Genomic DNA, 24,093 nt, shown 5'->3' with positions numbered 1-24,093 from the left:
AATTTGAGCTCTCCGGGGTGGTATGCGACAGTAACCTTCAAAGCAGGATCGAGAGGAATTGGCCTAGGACCTGAATTGGATTCCGGATAGATGGCCTCCCGAAGAACTCTCCTCTTCCCCTCTATGACTTCATCTATCTGACGGCGGTAGTGAGCTCGAATGTCCTCTTGCTCGCGCGCAAGCTCGTATTCTCTTATCCGACGTTGATTCCGGGCAAACAGCAATTCTGGGCTCGGAGATTTTGGCTCGTAAGGGATTGCCAGCAATGACCCCCACCGTCTTTCCAGATTCTGTGACATCTAACGAGAAAGAAAAAATGGTGAGGGTCATGCATGCAAGAATCACGAGCTCGATGGGATGAGCTCGGAGATTTAGGAACAAGACAAACTAAATATTAAGACCCTTATTGAGGAGTCAGGGCGTGTGTTCCACGAAAAAGAAAAGGAGCGTGGATAATTTTTTGAAAATCCCGAAATTCAAGGGAAAGAAGAGTGGTGGTTAACCAGGAAAGGCATTCTTGGATTTCGTGCATATATCAAGGACAAGGGTTTTTACCCGAAAACTTAGTGTACAAGAAACGTCGCCTAATTTTTTTTTCAAAACCCAGAAAATAAGAACCTCATTCAAACATCAAAACTGGGTATGGACCAGAGATGTAAATCCAGGATGGAAGTCTAAAAAAGTATAAGAGCTTATCTGATCAAAACCTCCTATCGTATTATGCTAAGGACGTAAACCAGTATATACACGTACACAGCAAGAACAGCGTGAATAAAAACTGACAAAATGGAAAACAAAAATTGCATACTTACACAGTAACGCCGATTGCAGAGAGATTGTCGATTGAAGAAAATGTTACAAATAAGAACTCACTGACTCGAACAGACCAGGATTTCTTTGTTTCTTTGGCCGAGAAAACATGCGCGGGACAGAAGCTTTTAGGGAGGTCTCTGGTTTTCTTTTTTCTTCTTTTCTTGCTTATGGTGAACGAAGGTAAAAGTGAAGGTGAAGAGTGGAGTCTTGTATATATAGGTGGGAAAAAGGAGTTAATCTGGAACGTTGAACAAAATCCTTGCAAAATCCAATGGTCAGGGATCAATGACAAGATAGCGCCGAAAAGGTGTCAGACGGACGATCGTGGGCGTGTTTTCAAGGTACTCAAGTACCAAAAATGAGCAATACCCAATTGACGCGTGTCCATTTTCAAGAGTGTATGACGGTACAGTTCTCAAAGAAAGTAGTTCAAAAGTCTCATTCTCTCAGGATTCGAACAAATACTTTTGAGGGGGCAAGATGTTACACCCAGATTTCGAGCTATGCAAATTATGACCTCGAAAGTTGGATTTGCAAATAAGCGGACTCATAAGGATGGAATCATGCTCCAGGTTTGTATGTCGAGCTTACAGGATGTAGACGACCTCGAGTATGGTGACCTCAAAGTATTCATGATCTCGAAAGATAGCTCCGGGAACACACTCATCTTCAGGGACGACTTCGGATCAGGGGTCCCGAGCTCGACGCACGTATGATCTCGAAAGCCATGTGGCCTCGGGAGATGTTTCTAGCTCGATAGATGACGGGAAACCTGGGAGGCTAAAGCCTTAGAGATACGCGATAACCACCTTGAATATCTACAAGTGTTATAAATATGAGATGTAATCCTCATTTATTATTGTAAATCCCCTAGAATCATGGGATATTATTTGGTCAATTATACGTCCCCTGATCTTCAGGAGACGTTTCCTTTTATATCTGATTATAGGCATTTAAAGCCATTTATTTTATTTACACAAAAAGAGTAACTACACAAAATATGTGGGATAGTATTCTGCAGCCTTCCCTATAAATAGAGAGGCCATGCACCATTGTAAAGGACCGAAATTCTGATTCTGGAGAGAAAACTCTGGAGAATTCATTCTTGAAGAATTCCTAGAGATAATCTTGAGTTTAATAACAAAGACTCGTGGACTAGGCAGATTTAACTGCTGAACCACGTAAAAATCGTGTGTTTACATTGTTTTATTTCAATTGGCCATTTTCAGTTATTGTTTGCGTGCTCTTCTTTCACTGTTTGACGAAAAACGGCGTCAACACTTATCCACCTTAACTTTAGCCATTCATTATAAGCTTAATAAGTTCTATTGATCAGTGATTTTGTGTTTATCTATATTAGTGGATATTAGTTTGAAAAATAATAAGCTTATGGAGTGGTATCATAAAAAAATAATTAAAAAATATGTTCTTTTTGTGTATAAATTTATCTAGGTGCTAGTGCTTGAGTGAGATTGATTGCACACACACATGAGAATGGAGTTTGAGAAATTATCATGGTTTGAGTTAAAATTCTAATAGTTGTGGAATCTTGATTTTTCTTGGAATTATATTAATGTATGATCTATGAGACCAATTATACTTTTGATTAAATCATGGCTCGTGTTTGTGTTAGTGTTGTTAGTTTTTCCTTATGTTTGCTAGGGACTAGCAAAATCTTAAGTTTGAGAGTGAGTTAACTCTATGAAATAGAGTTGTTTTCATGACTTTTTCTTAGGATTTGCATTAGTTTAATGCGTTTTAGGTTTATTTTCTTTAATTTTTATTATTAATAGTTAATTTGGTGTTTATGGAAAATCTCAAAAAAAATAATGAAGTTTGGGCTTAATCTAAGATTTCACGTTCAAGTCTTGAATTAACTTGGTACGTGTTGCACAAAGCTAGAACTTCAACTCTAATTTTGACTATGATTTAAGAATTTTTAGGGAACATTTTGGGCAATAGAAATTGTATATCTCTTTCTCAGTTTTCTAAATCATGCTGAATTGTCTCATTTGGAGTTTGAATGAGAAAGTTATGCATGTGTTTACTGAACAATGTCAGATAAAAAAAATAGTTTGGACTACAAGCCATTCGAGCGCTCGTGGATTTCGTGCAAGGGGTCATGGTATCGCTACTTAAACTTATTTAAAGGCTTTTTAAAGCCCATTTAAGGGGGAATTCATATTTCATTAGGTTATCATATGAGATTAGATCTGAACGTGGGGAGAGCATGTTTTTGGAGAGAAAAACACCAGAAAAAAGAGGATTTTGAAGATTGAAGACGTATCTAAAAACTAGTTATATCCTTTTCATTTTATCTTGTTCTTTTAAATTTCAAACCATGATTTGTGACTATTATTTGGCATTTTTCATTATGATTATGAACTAAATTATTTTTCTAAGTCTTTAATGGAACCTATGTTTATAAATAAGTTTCCTTTTTAATTTTTTATTTTGATATTCATATATATTGTTTATATTGGTTTATGCTTAATACTTTTGAAAGAGTGATAAACTTTGAAATTGAATTACTAATTTAGGTTGAACTTGGAAGAAAAACTCTCATTAGACCTAATCAATATAACCTAGGACATTATAGATTGTCAAATTAGGGCTAGACTTACTGTTATTAATAGATTAATTTTTTTTATAGGAATAGTGAAATTAATCTATTGGTTCGATTTACTTGTGATTTGGAAAATCCTTGTGAAAACACTAGCAATTAGAACATTAAAATAAAGATCAGGGCAGATTAATAACCTAGTTTTTTATTAAATATTTGAATTATTTTTTTGTTGGGATTATTTGAATTCTTAATTTGTAATTAGTTGATTTTCTTGAATCTTTATTTGTTTTTCTTTATTTCTTGATTTCTTGATTTATTTAACTTGGATCTAAAGAAAATTAGTGATTGATATTTAACACTAAAATATTAGTCTATGTAAAATCGATTTTAATATACTACTTGTTATCATACGTTGATAAAATCAATAACAAAATTTTTAAATTATTTATATAAATATTTATTTTTATTTTGAAATAAAATTAAAAAAATTTCATTATGTTTATTATCCTTAAAAAAATTATTAATTTTATTTGAGAGTGCCAAAATATAACTTTTTCAAATAATAAACTATAGAAGTTAGAAAAAAATTAACAATAAAATTGTTTACCAATTAATCATTTCGTACCAAAAAAGAAAGAAAAAAATTAGCAAGCACCTATAGCAAAATGAAAAAAAATCTGCTGTCCCCAATTTTCTATTCCCTCTATGTCCCACCAATTATTGTAATTAATTGGTGGGACATGGAAGAAATATGAAATTGGGTAAAACAGATTTTTTTTTACAGGAAAATATCTAAAAAAGCAAAAAGTTGATATATTTATACAGGAAAAGTAGAGGAAAGAGTTGATAGAAAATTAAAATTGATAAATTTATGACCTTTGGGTTTAGACGGGTTCCATCCTGAAGCTGAATGATTGGATGAGAAGTGAAGGGATTCAGTTCAACAGAACACACTTGAGAATTAAATCGTAGGGTTTGAGGTGGCAGACTCTCAGCCAAACTTCTTATCACATCTGCTCGTTTTAAACATCGTAATTCCCCCTTCCTGTAATTACATTTTTTTTCTTCAATACATATATAAAACTATATATATGTATATAAAGTAATTGATAAACTCACCCAATAGCTAAGTTCTTCCGCACACCACTGTTGATTGTAATATATTGACCCCTGAAATTGTTAAATATTCCTTAAAATTGTGTATTCATATATGTAAATTTTGATATTATATATATAAAATTAAAGAAAAAACAATGAAGAATTAGCTTACGATTGTACGAGAATGGCAGTTTTTCGGAGATTAGAAGCAATGCCAAGTTGATCAAGTGCACGCCAGCCATTTGAGTGAACTATGATACCTGCACCTTTTGCTTTTATCGTTTCCGCTCTCTCTAATACCACACTTTTGATTCCTTTTCTGCTTATTATATAAAAATTTAAAATCTGACACTTTATTAATGTATTATCCAATTTATCAAAATCATTGTACAATGGTTATTATTTATTCAAGCCATTTATTAATTTCCTTATCTATTTAGTTTTATTTAAAAAAATTATTAATTATTTTATAATAATGATATTATAATAATATTTTATAACATTTGAATTTATATTAATATAATTAATAAATATCTAAACATATTTTATAATATTTGAATTTATATTGATATAATTAATAAATATTAATTTTTAATTAGTTTTAAAAGAATATTCCATTAAATATTTAAAATATTTCGTTAAAGTTAACAAAAGAAACTGTTAAAACTAAGAATTTTTGTTATTATAAGTTAGCCATCACCATTTATAATTAAAATATTATTTTATACTAAGCACAATCAACACAACATTTTAGAGAAAAATTGCACTAGATCTCCCTAAAAGGACTTGTCATTGGGTCATTTTTCTATTTTGGACACATGAATATATTGTAACTTTTTTTTACGTGACAATGTGTATTGTAGTGGTAAGAGATCTCCCACCATGGTCTCCCACAAATTTTCAAAAAATTATAAATAATTTTGAATTCTGAAATCAATATTCAAATAGTTTGTTGGACGCGAATGTGTTTCGGTTTTTATATGCATATGCAATAGACTTTTTGAATCCTTATTTAAAAACCTTAAATTATGAATTTCTAAAAAATTTATAAGAAATCATCTATAACTACAATATATATATATATATCGTTATATAAAAAAATTAGGATTACAACTTATGATCCTACCAGAAAAAATACCCTAACTTTTTATTTATTTATTTATTTAAACCACTAATAAAACAAAACAACATGAGAAATAGCTCATGAAAAATAAAGAGGACTTCATTTGATTTTTTTTTTAATTTTATTAAAACAAAACAAAACAAAGTGTTTTTATATGTATAGATATCAAACAATTAAACTCTTATAACAATTGTTAATTTGTTGATCATAACTAAAATTGTTTTTAAAAGAGATAAAAAAGAAAAATAAGAGATATTAATTTATAGGTATAGTAATTAAGAATAAATTTATAGGAAAACCTGTGAAGAGCAAGGGCAGTGGAGAGACCGCAAATTCCAGCCCCAACAATTACAATGTCGCAGATATTCTCCTCCTTATCCATTATAATCCCTTCTCTTTCACTTTTGTCGCTCTAGTTGGTAAAATTTAGCTTGCTCTCAATATTTTCCTTACGAAAAAGATTAAAAAAAAAGTATAATTAATTACAAGAACTAAACAAGTGTAATTATCTTGTTTTTGAATGCCTATTTGGTGAACTTTAAACAATTGTTCTATTTCCATATACTTCAAATAAAAATTAACTTCCTCTTTATACCTCCTCGATCGGTTTACTTTTGTCCTTTTCTTGCCAATAAAAAAAGTAGAACACACTCTCTCTACTATATATATTCCGGTGTAATCTATAAATTTCTTGTGACTTTCCACATTATTATCATCTTGCTACATTCTATTCCCGCACATCTATACTAGGATACTAGTGCTTTTAAACATGTATATCCAAAGCTTCTTCTTTTTCTTTGAATAAATGTAGCATAATATAATGAACACGCTAATTAAATGATGAAGCAATATGATTCGCATGTCCTCTACTTACATAATATTATTATTATTTCACAACAGAATTCAGTTGAGCACTTGTATGAAAACCAGAATCATTGAGATTTCACGGAGTATTAGTTGATAATTACCAATACAATAAAGGGAAATAGTGCCTCACGTGTTTGTCGCTTTCTTACCATTTGAATATACATTAGGAAAGTATCAATTTATGTGACAACAATCATAAACAACCTATTACATTATGGATAAAAATATAATTTGGTAAATACCTTTCTTGAACTATTCATTTTTGTCTATGAACTTTTATTACCAATTTTTTTTCGTACAAGAATTCCCCTAATTACAAAATATTGGAAATGGCTCATTTTATCACATTCTATAAAAAAACTGGACGGAAATGTGACGTGACAATCATGTATTGTAAAAAATATCTTATGAATTATAATATAACTAGGTAAGAACCGTCTTTCGTGCGGTTATTTAATTTTTTTTTAAAAAGAAAAACATAATATATATCTAATATAGTAAAAAGAAGAAAAAATTGTATTAATATAATATATATAATAACTAAAAAATAATAATTTTAATATATAAATTTATTTAAAGTATTTGATTGGCATAATATTGTCATTATTATTTTAAATTAAATTAATAATAATAATAATAATAATAATAGAAGTTCTCTTAGCTGCACATTGCGCAATTTTTTATAATGATTAAAAAATATATTTTTTAGGAGATTGTGTGTAAGTGATTTATTTTCACTTTATATGGATACGTAAGAACATCTTGACCGTAATTTTATTTTCATGATAATGTTCTTTATATAGCAAGCCTTATGCATGTTTTCGACAAATTCTAAATAATAAAAGTACCAAAAATAAAATCCAAACTACTTGTTGTACGTGTGCTTTTATTTAATATTAGTATTATTTTATATGCTCTACGTTATATTTTTATTATATATATACTAGGCAATATAACCGCGCCTCGCGCGGTATTTATAATAATTAGTATTACAATTATTTTTTGGAAAATAAGATTTTAGTTTTTTTTTGTAAAAATTCTAAGTTTTTTTTATATTTTTTGGTGTAGAATTTATAACTTAAGGAGTTGTTAACATTTTCACCAAATGAGTAACATAATATGATCATGAACTTTTGATGTTTGAGTATCATTTTAAATTAACAATGAATATTATATTTAGTAAATAATTAAAAGACTTAATGTAATTCGCTATTTGGGAAAAAAAACCATATGTAGTATTATTTTGATTAGATGAGTTGTGAAACAAATAAGGTAATGAATAATATTGAAATTAGTTAATACTTATATATTTTTTACTACTATGTTTGTATAATGAAGTTGATATTGTAATTTACAATAATATAAACACATGTAGCTTCAATATATATATATATATTGTACGCCCTGATTTTCCCACGGGCTGTTTAGCGAGCTGAGCTGCGGCCTAATCATGGTTATCTCGTGGACATCCCCAAGACCGGAGCTGCCATCATAAGATCGTGCCTCCTTAGCTCGAGGTAACCCCAGGGTTCACCAAGATCGCCTGAGAACTGAGTCCGGACTCTGAAGGCCGAAGGTCGAGTTAAGTGTCCAGCTCGTGGTATGAGCTAGAGTTGGAGGCTATGACCCTTTGTAAAGTCAACACACGCAAGGTAAACGTGCATATATCAGACATCACGTGTCTGATATGCCCCTGACTTCTCGGACACGCAGTAGGAACGTGCGTATTTAGACACCCACGACTGGGTTGGGCCATGCGGCCCATTATCTCCTTACCTATTGATTTGACCACACTTATGTGTCAGGTTTAGGAATTAATCATGAATGTCACAGAGTTGATACAATAGGTAAGGTCACAGGATGACCTTCTTACCAACTCCCAGGTGCATTCTCCTATAAATATGGAGACCCTGGGAGTAAATAAGGGTTGGATTCTCTCTTGTAAGAAATACCCTGTAATCGTATACCCAGAACACAGCAATAATATTGACTAGTGGAGTAGAAGGATTTTAACCTTTGAACCACTTAAAAAACGTGTCTTGAGTCACCATTTCATTTCCTAAGATCATATATCTGTTTCGGTTCAACCTAAGCACTAATCCCTTTCTCTTCTTTTCTTAATTTCTTGTTGGCGAAGAACCGCGTCAACATATATATATATATATATATTGCTAAAGATAGAATTGAACTATGTACAAATAGTTTTATTATATCATTTTCTAGAATAAATAGTTTTTTTATGAGTGAGTATTTTGAAATACTTCTTTGTAAACAATATTTTTTATTAAGGTTGGGTCTCCCACCTCATCATCAGCATTTAGTATGATCAATCCTTCTCTTGTGGTAACTCAGGATACATCAACATATAATTGACCGTGGGTGAATACTTGCTTAGGGAGGTACAAGCCAGCATGTTTAAGAGATTGTCCTTGGCTTTTGTTGATTGTCATGGCAAAACATGGTGCCATGTAATGACCCAACTACTCTAGACTTTTGGACCATTAACGAAAACTATTCATAAATACTAATCCTTAATAAAACTTACAAGTGAAAAGACCATAACTTTATTAAGAAACTTGTAAAAAAAAAAAAAAAGTTAAACTTACATAAAATTCAAGCTAGGATATGGGATCCCATTGTTTTAAAATGAAAACATGACATAATTAAAAAGAGATTTACATAATAAAATACAAAAAATACATGTAAAAACCATAAGAAACAAAACTACATCCTCGAATCGAAAACGCTCGGCTCTTGAATCCATTCCGCCTCAATACACATTCTCCAATCTTCCAAGAACCTTTCCCGCCACTAAGTCTATTTTCCTTCACATATAAACAAAAAGGAATGAGCCTAATGCCCAGCAAGGAAAATCTAACACATAGTCCATATACATAATTTCATAAAAAAAACATAAAAAAAACATAACATAACACTTATAACACATACATACTATAATGGCCATTATTACTTGGGGTCCCATAGACTAAACAAGTCATATGCCCATTAGATTAGTGGGGTCTTGCTAGCTAAGCAAGTCATATGCCCATAATCTATTTGGGGCTTGTTAGTCATATGGGTCATATGCCCAAGCCTACAAACATACTTAACATAACACATTTCATAACATAAAAATCATAAGATAACATATAAAAAGCATATAGCACATAAATCCTATCCTATTTTCCTTACCAAAATTACCGGGATATGAGGACAGAGTTGGGACTTTGGAACACTCCTAAAAACCATTTATAACAAGGTGAGTACATTGAAAAAGAAGGGATGAAAAGAATGGAAGGACTATACCATTGAGAATATACTTACCAAAAACTTATGTGCAAGTTCTTAGATTTCCTAACCAAAATAAAGAATAAGGTTAGAAGGCTGAGTAGAAGACTATGAGAACTTAAATAAAATAATACCAACGAACTAGAGTATGGAAATACCTTGAAGACTTGTAAGACCAATATAAACCTTGAATCGAAATGCTATAAAACCTTACTTCCCAAGTGTTTGATAAGCTTATGATGATCAAGCTTATGATTCCCAACCCAAGTGTTTACACTCTCACACTCACCTAGCAACTTGCAGCCTCTGAACTTAGAGTTAAAGATGAATAATGGCTGGGTACTAGGTCCTATTTATAGAGTTTAGGAATGAAGAGATCTTCATTTAACTTGAATAAAAATAATGGCTTTTTAAGTGAAAATAATTTGAATTATCGTTCAGCAGAGGCTGAAGACTCGTTCAAAAAGATGCTGGACTTATCAAGAGGTTGAAGGTTTGAATGGGAAACGATTTTGAAAACTTTCAAATGTGCTGAGAGGGACGATATATCGCCCCCTGTAGGCGATATATCGCCTGGGCCAGTATGCCTGAGGCAATCGTGCATCGTTTTGGGTTTTTCGTATCTTCGTGCTGCGATATATCGGCATACGCTGATTATTTAAACACGAAATTACACATTTTTAGCTTAATTTGAATTGAGTAAACAGCCTTGACTAAGCCCTCAAACGTTTTCAAAGCTGCTGACTAACCTTAGAGCATTCAAACTTTACCCTTAATAAATTTAATCCTCAAAATACTTAATCATTAATAACCCATACATAACATGTGCTATAATCCTATTGGTTCTTATTTAAACCTTATAGTATACTAAATATTATCCTCAATATCAGTCATATTAATCAAACCTTAGGTTAAAATTAATATTCTTAAACTATAGGTTAAACTTAGAAAATCTACAAGTACTACTATTTGTGTCCAAATAAATCCCGGTCTGAACCAAAAATCCACAGTCATAAAGATAATACTATTACTACTATCTAACTTAGCTAAGTAAAGTTCTTGGACTCTACAATTCTCCCCTACTAAAAAGAATTTCGTCCTCGAAATTTACTTACCAAGTAATTCCGGATACCGGCCTTGCATGTCCTCCTCCAACTCCCACGTTGCCTCTCGTTCAGAACTATTACTCCATAGGACTTTGACTATAGGAAAGCTCTTGGACCGTAACTGCTTCATCCCCCTATCTAGGATGCTAACCGGTCGTTCCTTGTAACTTAAGTCTTTCTGGAGTGCTATCGTATTGTACTTGAGGACGTGAGATGGGTCTGACACATATTTGCGTAGCATCGAGATGTGGAACACATTGTGACTATCTGCTAGTGCTGGCGGTAGGGCTAGTCTATACGCAATTTCTCCCACTTTGTCCAATATCTCAAAAGGACCTATGAATCGGGGACTAAGCTTGCCTTTCTTCCCAAACCGCTTTACACCTTTCATAGGAGATATCTTCAGGAAGACTTGATCTCCAACTTGGAATTCCACATCGCGTCGCTTGGCATCCGCATAGCTTTTCTGACGGCTTTGAGCAGCAAGCATACGCTGTCTAATAAGCGCTACTGCTTCTTGAGCTTGTCTAACAGCTTCGGGGCCTAGAAGCTGCCTTTCTCCTACCTCGTCCCAGTGCAACGGTGATCGGCACCTTCTTCATTATAACAACTCATAAGGTGCCATCCCTATTATTGACCGGTAGCTGTTGTTGTACGAGAACTCGATCAACGGCAAGTAATTATTCCATGATCCTCCGAAATCAAGTACAGACGCACGTAGCATATCTTCTAAAATCTGAATCGTACGCTCGGACTGCCCATCTGTTTGAGGATGAAAAGCTGTACTAAGGCTTAACTTAGTACCCATAGCTTGCTGTAAACTTCCCCAAAATCTTGACGTAAACACCGATCCTCTATCCGACACTATTGTCTTGGGGATTCCATGCATCCATACTATCTCTTGGATGTAGATGTCTGCATATTGGTCTGCCGTGTATGAAGTCTTAACAGGTGGGAAATGAGCCAACTTGGTTAGTCTGTCTATTACTATCCAAGCGGAATCATGCTGCTTATTCGTCCTTGGCAAACCCGTCACGAAGTCCATAGCTATATCGTCTCACTTCCATTCTGGTACGCTAAGCGGTTGCAATAAACCTGCAGGCCGCTGATGCTCTGCTTTCACTTGCTGGCATATAAGACACTTAGATACATATTCTGCTATGTCCTTCTTCATTCCTAGCCACCAGTAGATTGCCTTGATGTCATGAGTCATCTTGGTAGACCCTGGGTGAACTGAGTACGGGGTACTGTGTGCTTCTTCCATAATCGTCTTCTTAATACTTCGATCATTTGGCACGCATACCCGATCTTTATATCTCAATAAACCTTGGCTAGATATTGAGAAATATGTAGTCTTGCCTTCTCTGACTACATCCATATGTGCTACTAGTGTGTCATCATGTCCCTGACCAATTCGTATATCCTCTAGCAGATTCGATTGGATAGACAAGTTAGCATGCTTGCCTACAACTACTTCTATTCTGGCACTGATCAGCTCCTGCTGTAGCGACTTTTCTTTTCCGACTAAAGCTGCTAAATTTCCATAACTTTTCCTACTAAGCGCATCGGCAACTACGTTCGCCTTCCCCGGGTGGTATAGGATTTCGCAGTCGTAATCCTTTACTAACTCCAACCAACTACGCTGCCTCATGTTGAGCTCCTTCTGAGTAAAGAAGTACTTTAAACTCTTGTGGTCCGTATAAATCTCGCACCGTTCTCCATAAAGATAATGGCGCCAAATTTTTAACGCAAAGACCACCGTTGCCAACTCCATATCATGAGTTGGATAGCACTGCTCGTACTCCTTCAATTGTCATGAGGCGTAGGCTATCACCTTGTCATTTTGCATTAGTACGCAACCCAATCCTTGCTTCGATGCATCGCAGTAGACCACGAACTTATCGTTGGGTGTCGGTACACTGAGTACTGGTGCTGAGCAAAGCTTATCCTTAAGCAACTGGAAGCTTTCTTCACACTTATCATTCTAGTTAAACTTTTGTTGTTTCCGGGTCAGGTTGGTGAGCGGAGTGGCTATCTTAGAAAAGCCCTCTACAAACTTCCTATAATAACCTGCTAACCCTAGGAAGCTTCTTACTTCAGATGCGTTCTTTGGTCTGGGCCAATCCTTCACGGCCTCTACCTTTGATGGGTCTACTGCAACTCCTTCTTTCGATATAATGTGCCCGAGGAACGCCACTTCCGAAAGCCAAAATTCGCATTTCTTGAACTTGGCGTAGAGTTGATGCTCCTTCAATCGCGTCAAAATCAACCTCAAATGTTCCTCGTGCTCTACTTCATCCTTGGAGTATATCAAAATGTCGTCGATGAACACAACGACGAATTTATCTAAGTAATCCTTGAAGACCCTATTCATTAAGTCCATAAACACGGCTGGTGTGTTAGTAAGACCAAAGGACATAACCAAGAACTCGTAATGTCTAGAACGAGTCCTAAAGGCTGTCTTAGGAATATTTTCTCCCTTTACCTTGAGCTGATGATACCCGGACTGTAAATCGATCTTTGAAAATACAGTCGCGCCTCGGAGTTGAACAAACAAATCGTCGATCCGAGGTAGCGGGTACTTGTTCTTAATCGTTACCTTGTTCAGCTCGCGATAGTCTATACACATCCGCATACTTCCGTCCTTCTTCTTCACGAATAGCACCAGAGCTCCCCATGGTGAATTGCTCGGCCTAATAAAACCCAAGTCTAGGAGTTCTTGTAGCTGCGTCTTTAACTCCTTGAGTTCCGTAGGTGCCATCCGGTATAGTGCCTTAGAGATAGGCTCGGTGCCCGGTACTAATTCTATCGTGAAGTCTATTTCCCGAGTTGGCGGCAATCCTGGCAAGTCATCGGGAAATACCTCTGGAAATTCTTGTATAACACGGACATCTCCAACCTTAAGTGGTGTCTCCCTTTCCACATTCATGATGCTGGCTAAGAACGCTTGACATGCTTTCTCCATCATTCTTTGAGCTTTGAGAGATGACACTAACGGGGTGCGCAATCCTGAAGCTTGTCCCATGAAGCATAACCTCTGGCCGTCAGGAGTCTCGAACATTACCTTCTTGCGTTTACAGTCGATGGTTGCGCCATGCCGTGCTAGCCAGTCCATGCCTAGTATTACGTCGAAGTCCTTGATCACCAGTTCTATCAGGTCTCCTTCTAGTACTATGTCCTCAATCTTGATCGGCACGCCTCGTACTATCCGTGATGATAGAACTACTTTGCCCGAAGGCAACTCGGTTACAAACCTAGTTCTAAATCTTTCACAAGGTTTGTCTAGTTTTTCTATCATTCCTAATGAGATATACGAATGAGTGGCTCCTGAATCAAATAATACAGAACATAAGTTATTGAAGATAGAAACCTGACCTGTGACCACCTTATTGCTAGCATCAGCCTCTCCTTGGGTTAAAGTAAAAACCCTAGCAGGAACCATCTTTTCATCCTTCTTCCCTTCTGGCTTCTGCTGAGGACAATCTCTTTTACGATGCCCTTCCTGACCACAGTTAAAGCATTCCTTGGTGTTCGCGCGGCATTCTCCAGGATGCTTCTTCTGACACTTAGCACATGGCGGGTATTCCACGTAGCCCGGCCTATTTCCTCCATTATTCGTATGTGCTCTCTTATCGCTATCGAATTTCTTGTTATCCAGATGCCGTCTTTTCTGGCCGTTACCATTGTTACTGGACTGATTGTTGCCGTTATGGTTGTTGCTGGACTGATTGTTGTCGTTATGGTTGTTGCTCCGACTGGTCTGAGGTTGATTCTGCTGTCTAGGTTCAGGCTTTCCGGCTTCCTCTTTACTTACATTAGCCTGCAACCTCTCTACTTCTATTGCCGTCTCAAGAACATCGGCATATGTAGTGTTCCCCGGGTTTGCTAGTTTAACCCCCATCTCGATTTTTGGTCGAAGTCCTCTAACAAATTTGTTTACCCTCAGAAAATCAGTTGGAACCATCTCAGATGCGAACTTAGCTAAGCGGTCGAACTGACGAGCATACTCTGCCACTGATAAATTTCCTTACTTCAAGTTGGAAAACTCCTCAACTCTTGAAGCGAGTACAGCTGAGTTGTAGTACTTTTTGTGGAACAACTCCACAAATCTGGTCCATGTCATGGTGGCAACATCATGCGATTGCTGGACCAAGCCCCACCATATCCTGGCATCCTTCTTGAGCAATGATGAGACGCAGGATATGCGGTCCGCATTACTGAGATTCATGTGTGTCAGAATCGGCTCCACATTCCTTAGCCATTCTTTTGCCTCAAAAGGGTCTGTAGCCCCTTCGAAGTTTGGAGCGTGCTGCTTGCGGAACCTCTCATACACTGACTCCATGTTCGGTACTGGATATGGTGCGTAGTTCGTCACTGGCCATCCCCCATATGGACCAACTTGTTGGGGTGTTGGGGCCATTTGCTGTGGCTGCGGTTGCGACGGAGGTTGAGGCTGAGTTTGAGCCTGTTGGCGTTGTTGCTGCAAAAGTTCCTCGACTTGCTGTCGCAGTCTAGCGATCTCCGCAGTGTTGTCAGTTGGCGGTGCCGGCGCGTTGCGGCAGGCAGTAGCACGCACTCCTCTTCTGCGAACTGGAGGGGCTTCATTTGTTGCTGGGACGGCGTTCGAGGCGTTTCCGTTGGTGCGTGCAGATCTTCGGAGCGACATCGTAGCAGAGTCCTAACAGTTGAAAGAAACATGTTAGAACATTACCTAATAGGCTCTAAGGCAAAAACTTATTCTAAAACAAACATATCTCGGACCTATTTATTATGACTTCTTATGAAAAATTATATAAGTCTTTATTTATTATTTAGAGTGGGTTTCTATACTTAGAAAAACAAGTCATCTTTATTTTCTAAGTGTGTTTCTAATCATCCTATATGACTTAATTCTCAGGCTCGAAACTTATCTTTGTTCCAAAGTTAACCATATTGAGGGAGGGCTGGGATCAGTAAAATCGTTCCCACTACTATGGCCCCCTAACTCTCAATAAGGAAACTTGGTTCATTGATTTGTATCCACCCTCACCGAACTTAGTCATTATTCATTTTATTTATTATTTATTATGATTGCGAAAATAAAATCAAACTCATACATGATAATAAAATAACATGTTATTCATTTGGAAAAAAAAATTCACTTATTACAATCATAAAATAAAGAAATAAATAAAACAAACAATGAAAAACTAACTATTCTAAAAATCAGGATCTTCTACATCCGATCCTTCATCTAGCATGTCATCATCTATCTCCTCATAATCGTTGTTATCATGTACATCAAAATGTCCTCTAGGAAGGTTTGTGAAAATCCTATGTTTTTGCTCATTTGTAAACTGAAATTATGATTTTGCAGTGAACCTAATTAAGAGGAAATAATATCGCATCGCTAATGGCAGTTCATCCTCATCATTCATTGTTTCCCATATTTCTTCTAAGGCTGCTATTACAGGATGGAAATCTTTAAATAGTCTAATTATTAATACATATTGTTCCGTCGATCTCATCATTATTTGCTTAGACTCTCGAAGGTGACCTATCTCTTTGTGGAACAAAAGCAGTCTTTGTGTGATTCTTTCTAGTGCTCCTACGGTGTTTCTTGGCTCCCTTATTCTTTTTAAAGCCTTAATGGCTCGAATATCCTGATATGTTAAAGCTCCATTCATACTTAACTGAAAACATAAATACTAAAAATCGTTAGCTATACACATAAGCAAAATAACCATAACTTAAATACTTACTTGGTGGTCAGATTCAGAGCTTTTGAGTGTGTGTATCGAGGAGAACTTCATGCGAAGGAACCGTTTCTCTGATACCAACTGTAATGACCCAACTACTCTAGACTTTTGGACCATTAACGAAAACTATTCATAAATACTAATCCTTAATAAAACTTACAAGTGAAAAGACCATAACTTTATTAAGAAACTTGTAAAAAAAAAAAAAAAGTTAAACTTACATAAAATTCAAGCTAGGATATGGGATCCCATTGTTTTAAATGAAAACATGACATAATTAAAAAGAGATTTACATAATAAAATACAAAAAATACATGTAAAAACCATAAGAAACAAAACTACATCCTCGAATCGAAAACGCTCGGCTCTTGAATCCATTCCGCCTCAATACACATTCTCCAATCTTCCAAGAACCTTTCCCACCACTAAGTCTATTTTCCTGCACATATAAACAAAAAGGAATGAGCCTAATGCCCAGCAAGGAAAATCTAACACATAGTCCATATACATAATTTCATAAAAAAAACATAAAAAAAAAACATAACATAACACTTATAACACATACATACTATAATGGCCATTATTACTTGGGGTCCCATAGACTAAACAAGTCATATGCCCATTAGATTAGTGGGGTCTTGCTAGCTAAGCAAGTCATATGCCCATAATCTATTTGGGGCTTGTTAGTCATATGGGTCATATGCCCAAGCCTACAAACATACTTAACATAACACATTTCATAACATAAAAATCATAAGATAACATATAAAAAGCATATAGCACATAAATCCTATCCTATTTTCCTTACCAAAATTACCGGGATATGAGGACAGAGTTGGGACTTTGGAACACTCCTAAAAACCATTTATAACAGGGTGAGTACATTGAAAAAGAAGGGATGAAAAGAATGGAAGGACTATACCATTGAGAATATACTTACCAAAAACTTATGTGCAAGTTCTTAGATTTCCTAACCAAAATAAAGAATAAGGTTAGAAGGCTGAGTAGAAGACTATGAGAACTTAAATAAAATAATACCAACGAACTAGAGTGTGGAAATACCTTGAAGACTTGTAAGACCAATCTAAACCTTGAACCGAAATGCTATAAAACCTTACTTCCCAAGTGTTTAATAAGCTTATGATGATCAAGCTTATGATTCCCAACCCAAGTGTTTACACTCTCACAATCACCTAGCAACTTGTAGCCTCTGAACTTAGAGTAAAAGATGAATAATGGCTGGGTACTAGGTCCTATTTATAGAGTTTAGGAATGAAGAGATATTCATTTAACTTGAATAAAAATAATGGCTTTTTAAGTGAAAATAATTTGAATTATCGTTCAGCAGAGGCTGAAGACTCGTTCAAAAAGATGCTGGACTTATCAAGAGGTTGAAGGTTTGAATGGGAAACGATTTTGAAAACTTTCAAAATGTGCTGAGAGGGGTGATATATCGCCTGGGCCAGTATGCCCGAGGCAATCATGCATAGTTTTGGGTTTTTCGTATCTTCGTGCTGCGATATATCGCCCCCTATAGCTGTGATATATCAGCATACGCTGATTATTTAAACACGAAATTACACATTTTTAGCTTAATTTGAATTGAGTAAACAGCCTTGACTAAGTCCTCAAACGTTTTCAAAGCTGTTGACTAACCTTAGAGCATTCAAACTTTACCCTTAATAAATTTAATCCTCAAAATACTTAATCATTAATAACCCATACATAACATGTGCTATAATCCTATTGGTTCTTATTTAAACCTTATAGTATACTAAATATTATCCTCAATATCAGTCATATTAATCAAACCTTAGGTTAAAATTAATATTCTTAAACTATAGGTTAAACTTATAAAATCTACAAGTACTACTATGAGTGTCCAAATAAATCCCGGTCTGAACCAAAAATCCACAGTCATAAAGATAATACTATTACTACTATCTAACTTAGCTAAGTAAAGTTCTTGGACTCTACATTCCAAGAGAAGTTTTCGTCTATTAAGCTTGAATTTCCATCTTGATTCATTGGGAGACATGATAATTTTTGGAATTGTGACATTTTCACCAATATTTGTTCTAGAAATGATGTCGCCTCTAATGGACCATTTACCAAGATGCCTGATAATCAATCTTGTGCCATTGCATAGGCCTTCTGTTTGATTTAGATTTCTAAGGAGCATTATAGGAGCACCTTCCTTAAGTCACATCTCATGATTAGGGATGCCATTAAATTTCAAACCATGCAAAAATTCAGCTGGATACAAATGAACTTCATCATTTATCTTTACACTTGCTTTGCATATACTGTCTGAGCTAAAGTATATTCTCCCTTCACCTAGTATAATATTCATAATCATCTCATTTAGTTCATAGACCATTTCATTTTTTGGTGTTAGTATTGCTCTTTCTGTCAAATATGTAGGATCGTTGTACTTTTGTAAAAGTGATGGGTAGATAACTTCAACTATGGATTTCATTGGATCTTGAGATGGATTTATGGCGATATCATAAGGAAGCTTAATTAATTGTCTATCAATGTAATCATATAATGAACCATCTCCAAACTGCAACATCCATTTTTCAAAAGAAGTTATTTTAGCAGCCTCAAAACAACTCAAGCTTCCATTATAGAGCCTCATATTTTGGTTGAGCTCTATTTTGAAAAATGGCCACAAATATGATGAGTTAATAGAAGCATCAACAATATCAGCTCATGTACCTTTTGGGACAACTGGTAATATTTGTCAGAAATCACCACCACATACTATTGTAAGTCCTCCAAAAGGTTTGTTAGAGCTATTTTCAAACCTTGTTCTTAGAATATCTCTTAAGGTCTTATCCAAAGCTTCAAAGTAGAACTTCTTTGCCATAGGGGCTTCATCCCAAATGATCAAAGAAGTTTTCACAAGAAGTCCAGCTAGTAGGGTGCCTTGTCAAATTTCACAAGTTGACTCTGCTATAACATTGAAGGGAATATGAAATCGAATGAGCTATCCTACCATTAGGCAATAACAAAAAAGCTATGCCTAAAGTTGCTACAGGCAAGACTATTTTTTATTGTGATCTGAGCTTTGCAGTAATTGTATTCCATAAAAATGTTTTACTAGTACCACCATGTCCATTCATAAAAAATAAATTGCCTTGTTCATTATCTACTGAATGTACTATTGCTTTATAAGCTGATTTTTGGAAAGGATTTAGAGCAGCAAATGATTTCTCATGCAATATCTATAATTGATCTCGGTCATAATCAAGCTCTTCATTAACCAATCTATTACCTGAGTCTCTTATAAAAGACGAATTAGGCAGGGGCATTCTATCTATATCTTCCAAACTTTTCCCTATCTTCAGCATGATACTTTCAATCTTGAACAATGTGTATGCTTCAACTTGTTGTTCAGTTAACTTAAGATCATTCATTCTAAATCTCTTCCTTTGTAATGAAGTTATGTCTTCTGACAATGCAATATAATTAGATTTTCAAAGTTGTGATGCATCAAAAACCTGGCAGTGAATGAGTATCATGGCGAAAAGATGTCTTAATTCTTTTCCAGTTGCCCATATTGCAGCTTCAGTCAAGAAATCTATCCATTCTTTATCATCGTCTAACAATCCCACAGCATAACATGCGCCTTTAAAATTAGGATATGTCACCCCATTTATTGTTCTAATACTTTCATAAGAAGTGCTTCCTTTGACAAAATTTAACAACATTCTCAAATAGATGCGTTCTCCAGTAGAAGGATGCGCGAAGTAAATTCTTCCAATTGCCAATCCATTCTTTCTCCTAGTCCATGTTTTCTCCTTTGAATTCCAAACCCAACTTATAGGGAAATCTGAATAAGTTAGCTCTCGTGCATCATCATAATTCTTGTTTGCCTCCAACCACTGAGTGAACTTTGTTTTTTCTATTCCAGGTATGTAAACAACATTTTCAACACATTTGTTTTCTTCGAATATTAATGTGTGCTCTCCAGGTAATCTTTCGATTGCTGGCTGTCTGTAATGTATGTCAAATTGGAGTATTCTCCAGCAAGCTTCAGTTGCTGAGATATATCTGCAATCCAAATATGTTTTTATCTCATCTATTTCTTTGGCAGTGTCAATAGATTACATTGTTGCATTAGTTCTGTCAAGCCCTTTATGAACATATTTGAAAAGGTATTTGACTGATCTAGAGTAATTGCAAACCTCGACATTAATATGTGCATCAAATTTGACAATCAAATTCCTGTGATAATGGAATACATATCGATTATCTAAAAGGACACCTTTCTTTTCGAAATGAATACCTGTATTTCTCCTTTTGTAGACTGGAAAGCCATCTGTGTCGATGGTCATTTGATCATTTGAATTTTTTTGGAAAATGTTTTGTGCACCTATCTTGCATCATACATGGAGAGTTTGAATTCAGTTTTCCACAAGGTCCATGAATTATAAATTTATTAATGACATTATAACCATCAGGATCAACATTTAAGTCTGGAATTTGGTCGCTTATTATATTATCAATATGATCGGCTGAAGGATTTTTCAATGTCGAATGCAAGAAAAGTAGTATGTGTGCATGATGCAGTCCTCTTTTTTGGAACTCAATTGTGTATATACCTGTGACAACATAGATAAAAACTTTAAATTTAGAAATTTTGGGGGGAATTGTGAAATTGTTGTTGGTGAAAACATTTTTCATAAACAATTGAGTTGAGTTTGTTGTGGATACAAATGTAAAATAAACTTACATGTGATTATCTTTTCAAACGGTTGTTCTTTTTTCAGATCGTGCATTAGTTGGAATAGATTTATCTCAAATACTCTGCACATGATATAGACCCAATTGTTATCATCTTTTTGGCCTATTAAATGGAGCATGTCATTTATTTTTGGCCAATTTGGGTTGCAAGTGAATGTAAGAAATAAATCAGGATATCCTGCCCATTTACAAATTGCCATAGCATCTTGATAATTTTGTACTCTATATCGTGGTCGCCCAGTGTGTGACGAAGGCAAAATAATTGATTTCCCCACTTTTGAGCAATCTGAATCACCATAAGGAATAGCATCCATTAAACTAGAGAAAAGGTTTGATCTGAGTTTTTTTGGTTATTTCGTATCCAGCGAAATCTTTCTTCTTTAATAGCCACGTAAAAATCAATCATATAATGTTGCAGTAGTCTACCAGATCGAAGAAGAGTATGACCCTCATTTAATCTTTGTTGCAACCTAAAGCAATAATGTTGCCTCATTGTCAACTTTTGCCTCTTGAAAGAGCTTTCAGTTACGTCTCTCAAAGGTATGTCAAGTCTATATCCATCTTCACCATAAGGGTGTATTAACGGGTACGTCATAGACATGAAACTTGGATGCAGATCTGTGATTCTCTGAATTCCTTTAGTTCGGTGCTCTACAATAACGTCTCGTTCGAAGTTCGCTTCACTGAAATCACCAACTATTAAGCCTGCTACTTCAGATGATGTTGGCATATTGTATTGACGACCATTTGTTGTCCTGCTACTTAGGAGTCGTAAACTAAACGTAGGTTCTGGTTGTGCTTTGAATTTATCCCTTGCCATTCTAAAGGATTTGACCAAACTATTATGTTGATCCAACATTTGAGATAATTCATGAACGGTTTCGTGTTCAATCTCTATCTTCCTCCCGTGTCTTAGTAGTGTATCCATTCGGTTTCCTATCTCATTTTCAGTATCATATATATATATATATATAGTTGAACAAACTGTGATTTTTTCCCAACTTCTGGCAACAAAGAACCAATGTGATGATAATTCTGACCACTCATCTGAAAAATATAAGGACCTGCTGATTGATTGATTGACGTATCAACTCGACAACCCTTTCATGTGAATGTAACCATGGAGTTATAAGCTCTTATATTTTTTCGAAATTCAAACCTTTTTTGTCCAGATTCTGGTCCTAAGAGAAATTTAAGTAAAGGGGGTTCTTCTTTCAATAATGGTATCTGCACACGTCCTTCCAGACAACAAAATGTGAATTTGGGATGTGAGACCTTTTGTATTTTCTTTGTCCATTCCTCATACCATAAAATGGCACCACAATGTTGACATGTGTATGAAGGGATTCCAAAATTCCAAGGTGTTGTATAATGAGTTGTCAATTGAACAAATAATAATATATTAAAAAATAAAGGATGTAATTTCGTCCAACTGAATATTGTAAGAAAGTATTATAATACCTCTTTTACCCTCGAATTGGACAGGATTAAGTCCATGAACGGTAACTTGTTGTTTGAGCTTTTCAATTTCTTCGTTTGCGTCCTCATCATTGGACCGAATTATAACTATATTACCAATAAAACATATGTTACATAAATATTCCTAAATATACTAATAATATCATTAATTCTACATGTAGTTTTATGTAAAGAGGTAACATTATTTGAGCTTGCACCATCTAGTGAGAAGTGTGTGGACTCATGTATGTTTTCATTAAAAGAGAAGCACGCTCTTTTTACTGGTCCATGTTGAACTGCATAATTTTATAATTCCAAAAAAAAAGAATAAGTTATTAATTTCTAATATTAGAAGCATTAACAATAATTAACAAAACTCAACAAAAGTAAATATTAATGTGCCTATATGAAGCTTGTGTTTTCCTTTATTTTTTTTATTGTTTTGATCATTATGTAATTATTTATTATTTTCATTTGTAGTTGTACCATGTGATTGGAGGAGATTCCCACCTGAAACATATTACAAACATGTATTAATATACATTTAAAAAATGTTTATATTTATAATAAAGATAATGTTTTGTTTTAATTGTAAGTAGGAATAAAAAAATTATTATGGAGAATAACTTTCAGTTTGATTGAAGCAATCCAATGTCACTTTTAATGTTGTCCAACTTCATAAATTTTATGAAAAATTTCACAACTTGAAGGGTCAAGATGATTCGCTTATTTAACTCATGTTTGTATTTATCTTGGATAATTTGAATTTTTCGCTTCAACCTTGCGTGCTTGCATATAGTTTTTTGAATGATAGGTAAGTCATCATTTATTGTATGATACTGGACATTTAAGGCATATCTCTTGAGTTTTAATTTTTGAATCCTTTTGTGTTGAGTTAAAAATGAAAGTTTATATTTCAATAAAGAAATTTGTTGTAGAACATTGCTTAAGTGACCACAATCTTTTATAATGGCATAAATCAATTCCATGTATTCTCTTCCATCACCAAAAAAAAAGTAGAAATTAGGTGAAAAATGAAAAAAAAAAATTAAAAAATAGTGTCATACAGCATAGAAACTATACAAGTGAGAATTACTAAATGCTACAAATTTTTTAATGCATATTACGAAATTTGATGAAATATTTTCTCAATCTATCTAACTATAAAGATTATATTTAAGCATACAATAATAGTAATTTGTACAAAATCTTATTAGTATATGAAGAATGCGAACTTTGTTGTTGTCTCTTCATACTATTGTGCTGATTGCTAAAATTAGAACT

The 24,093-nt window shown here is 34.6% G+C and overlaps 3 protein-coding genes across 3 annotated transcripts in view; all 3 read right to left on the bottom strand.

The window, feature by feature from the left end:
• Positions 1-5,982, bottom strand: part of LOC133824267 (monooxygenase 1-like) — a 29,426-nt gene extending 23,444 nt beyond the window's left edge. Inside the window, exons 1-4 of the mRNA XM_062257138.1 lie at positions 5,900-5,982; positions 4,650-4,796; positions 4,499-4,549; positions 4,256-4,424 (exon numbers count right to left, since the gene is read on the bottom strand). Coding sequence (XP_062113122.1) covers positions 4,256-4,424; positions 4,499-4,549; positions 4,650-4,796; positions 5,900-5,982 — 450 coding nt within the window. The remainder of the gene's footprint in view (positions 1-4,255; positions 4,425-4,498; positions 4,550-4,649; positions 4,797-5,899) is intronic.
• A 12,820-nt stretch (positions 5,983-18,802) lies between these two features.
• On the bottom strand, positions 18,803-20,021 carry LOC133824259 (uncharacterized). Its single transcript, XM_062257129.1, has 3 exons — positions 19,880-20,021; positions 19,367-19,530; positions 18,803-19,165 (listed from the first exon to the last, which is right to left on the bottom strand). Exons 1-3 carry the CDS (start codon positions 20,019-20,021, stop codon positions 18,803-18,805), a joined length of 669 nt encoding a protein of 222 aa, XP_062113113.1.
• Positions 20,022-20,081: 60 nt separating this feature from the next.
• Positions 20,082-22,279, bottom strand: LOC133824253 (uncharacterized). The gene is made up of 5 exons (XM_062257122.1): positions 21,778-22,279; positions 21,341-21,637; positions 20,981-21,209; positions 20,716-20,832; positions 20,082-20,601 (listed from the first exon to the last, which is right to left on the bottom strand). Exons 1-5 carry the CDS (start codon positions 22,277-22,279, stop codon positions 20,082-20,084), a joined length of 1,665 nt encoding a protein of 554 aa, XP_062113106.1.
• Between the last annotated feature and the right edge of the window lie 1,814 nt (positions 22,280-24,093).

Source organism: Humulus lupulus, chromosome 1, assembly GCF_963169125.1.
Source record: "Humulus lupulus chromosome 1, drHumLupu1.1, whole genome shotgun sequence".
NCBI classification, from domain to species: Eukaryota; Viridiplantae; Streptophyta; class Magnoliopsida; order Rosales; family Cannabaceae; genus Humulus; species Humulus lupulus.
The sequence above is the reverse complement of the archived record's forward strand: the minus strand, read 5'-3'. Positions and strand labels throughout refer to the sequence as shown.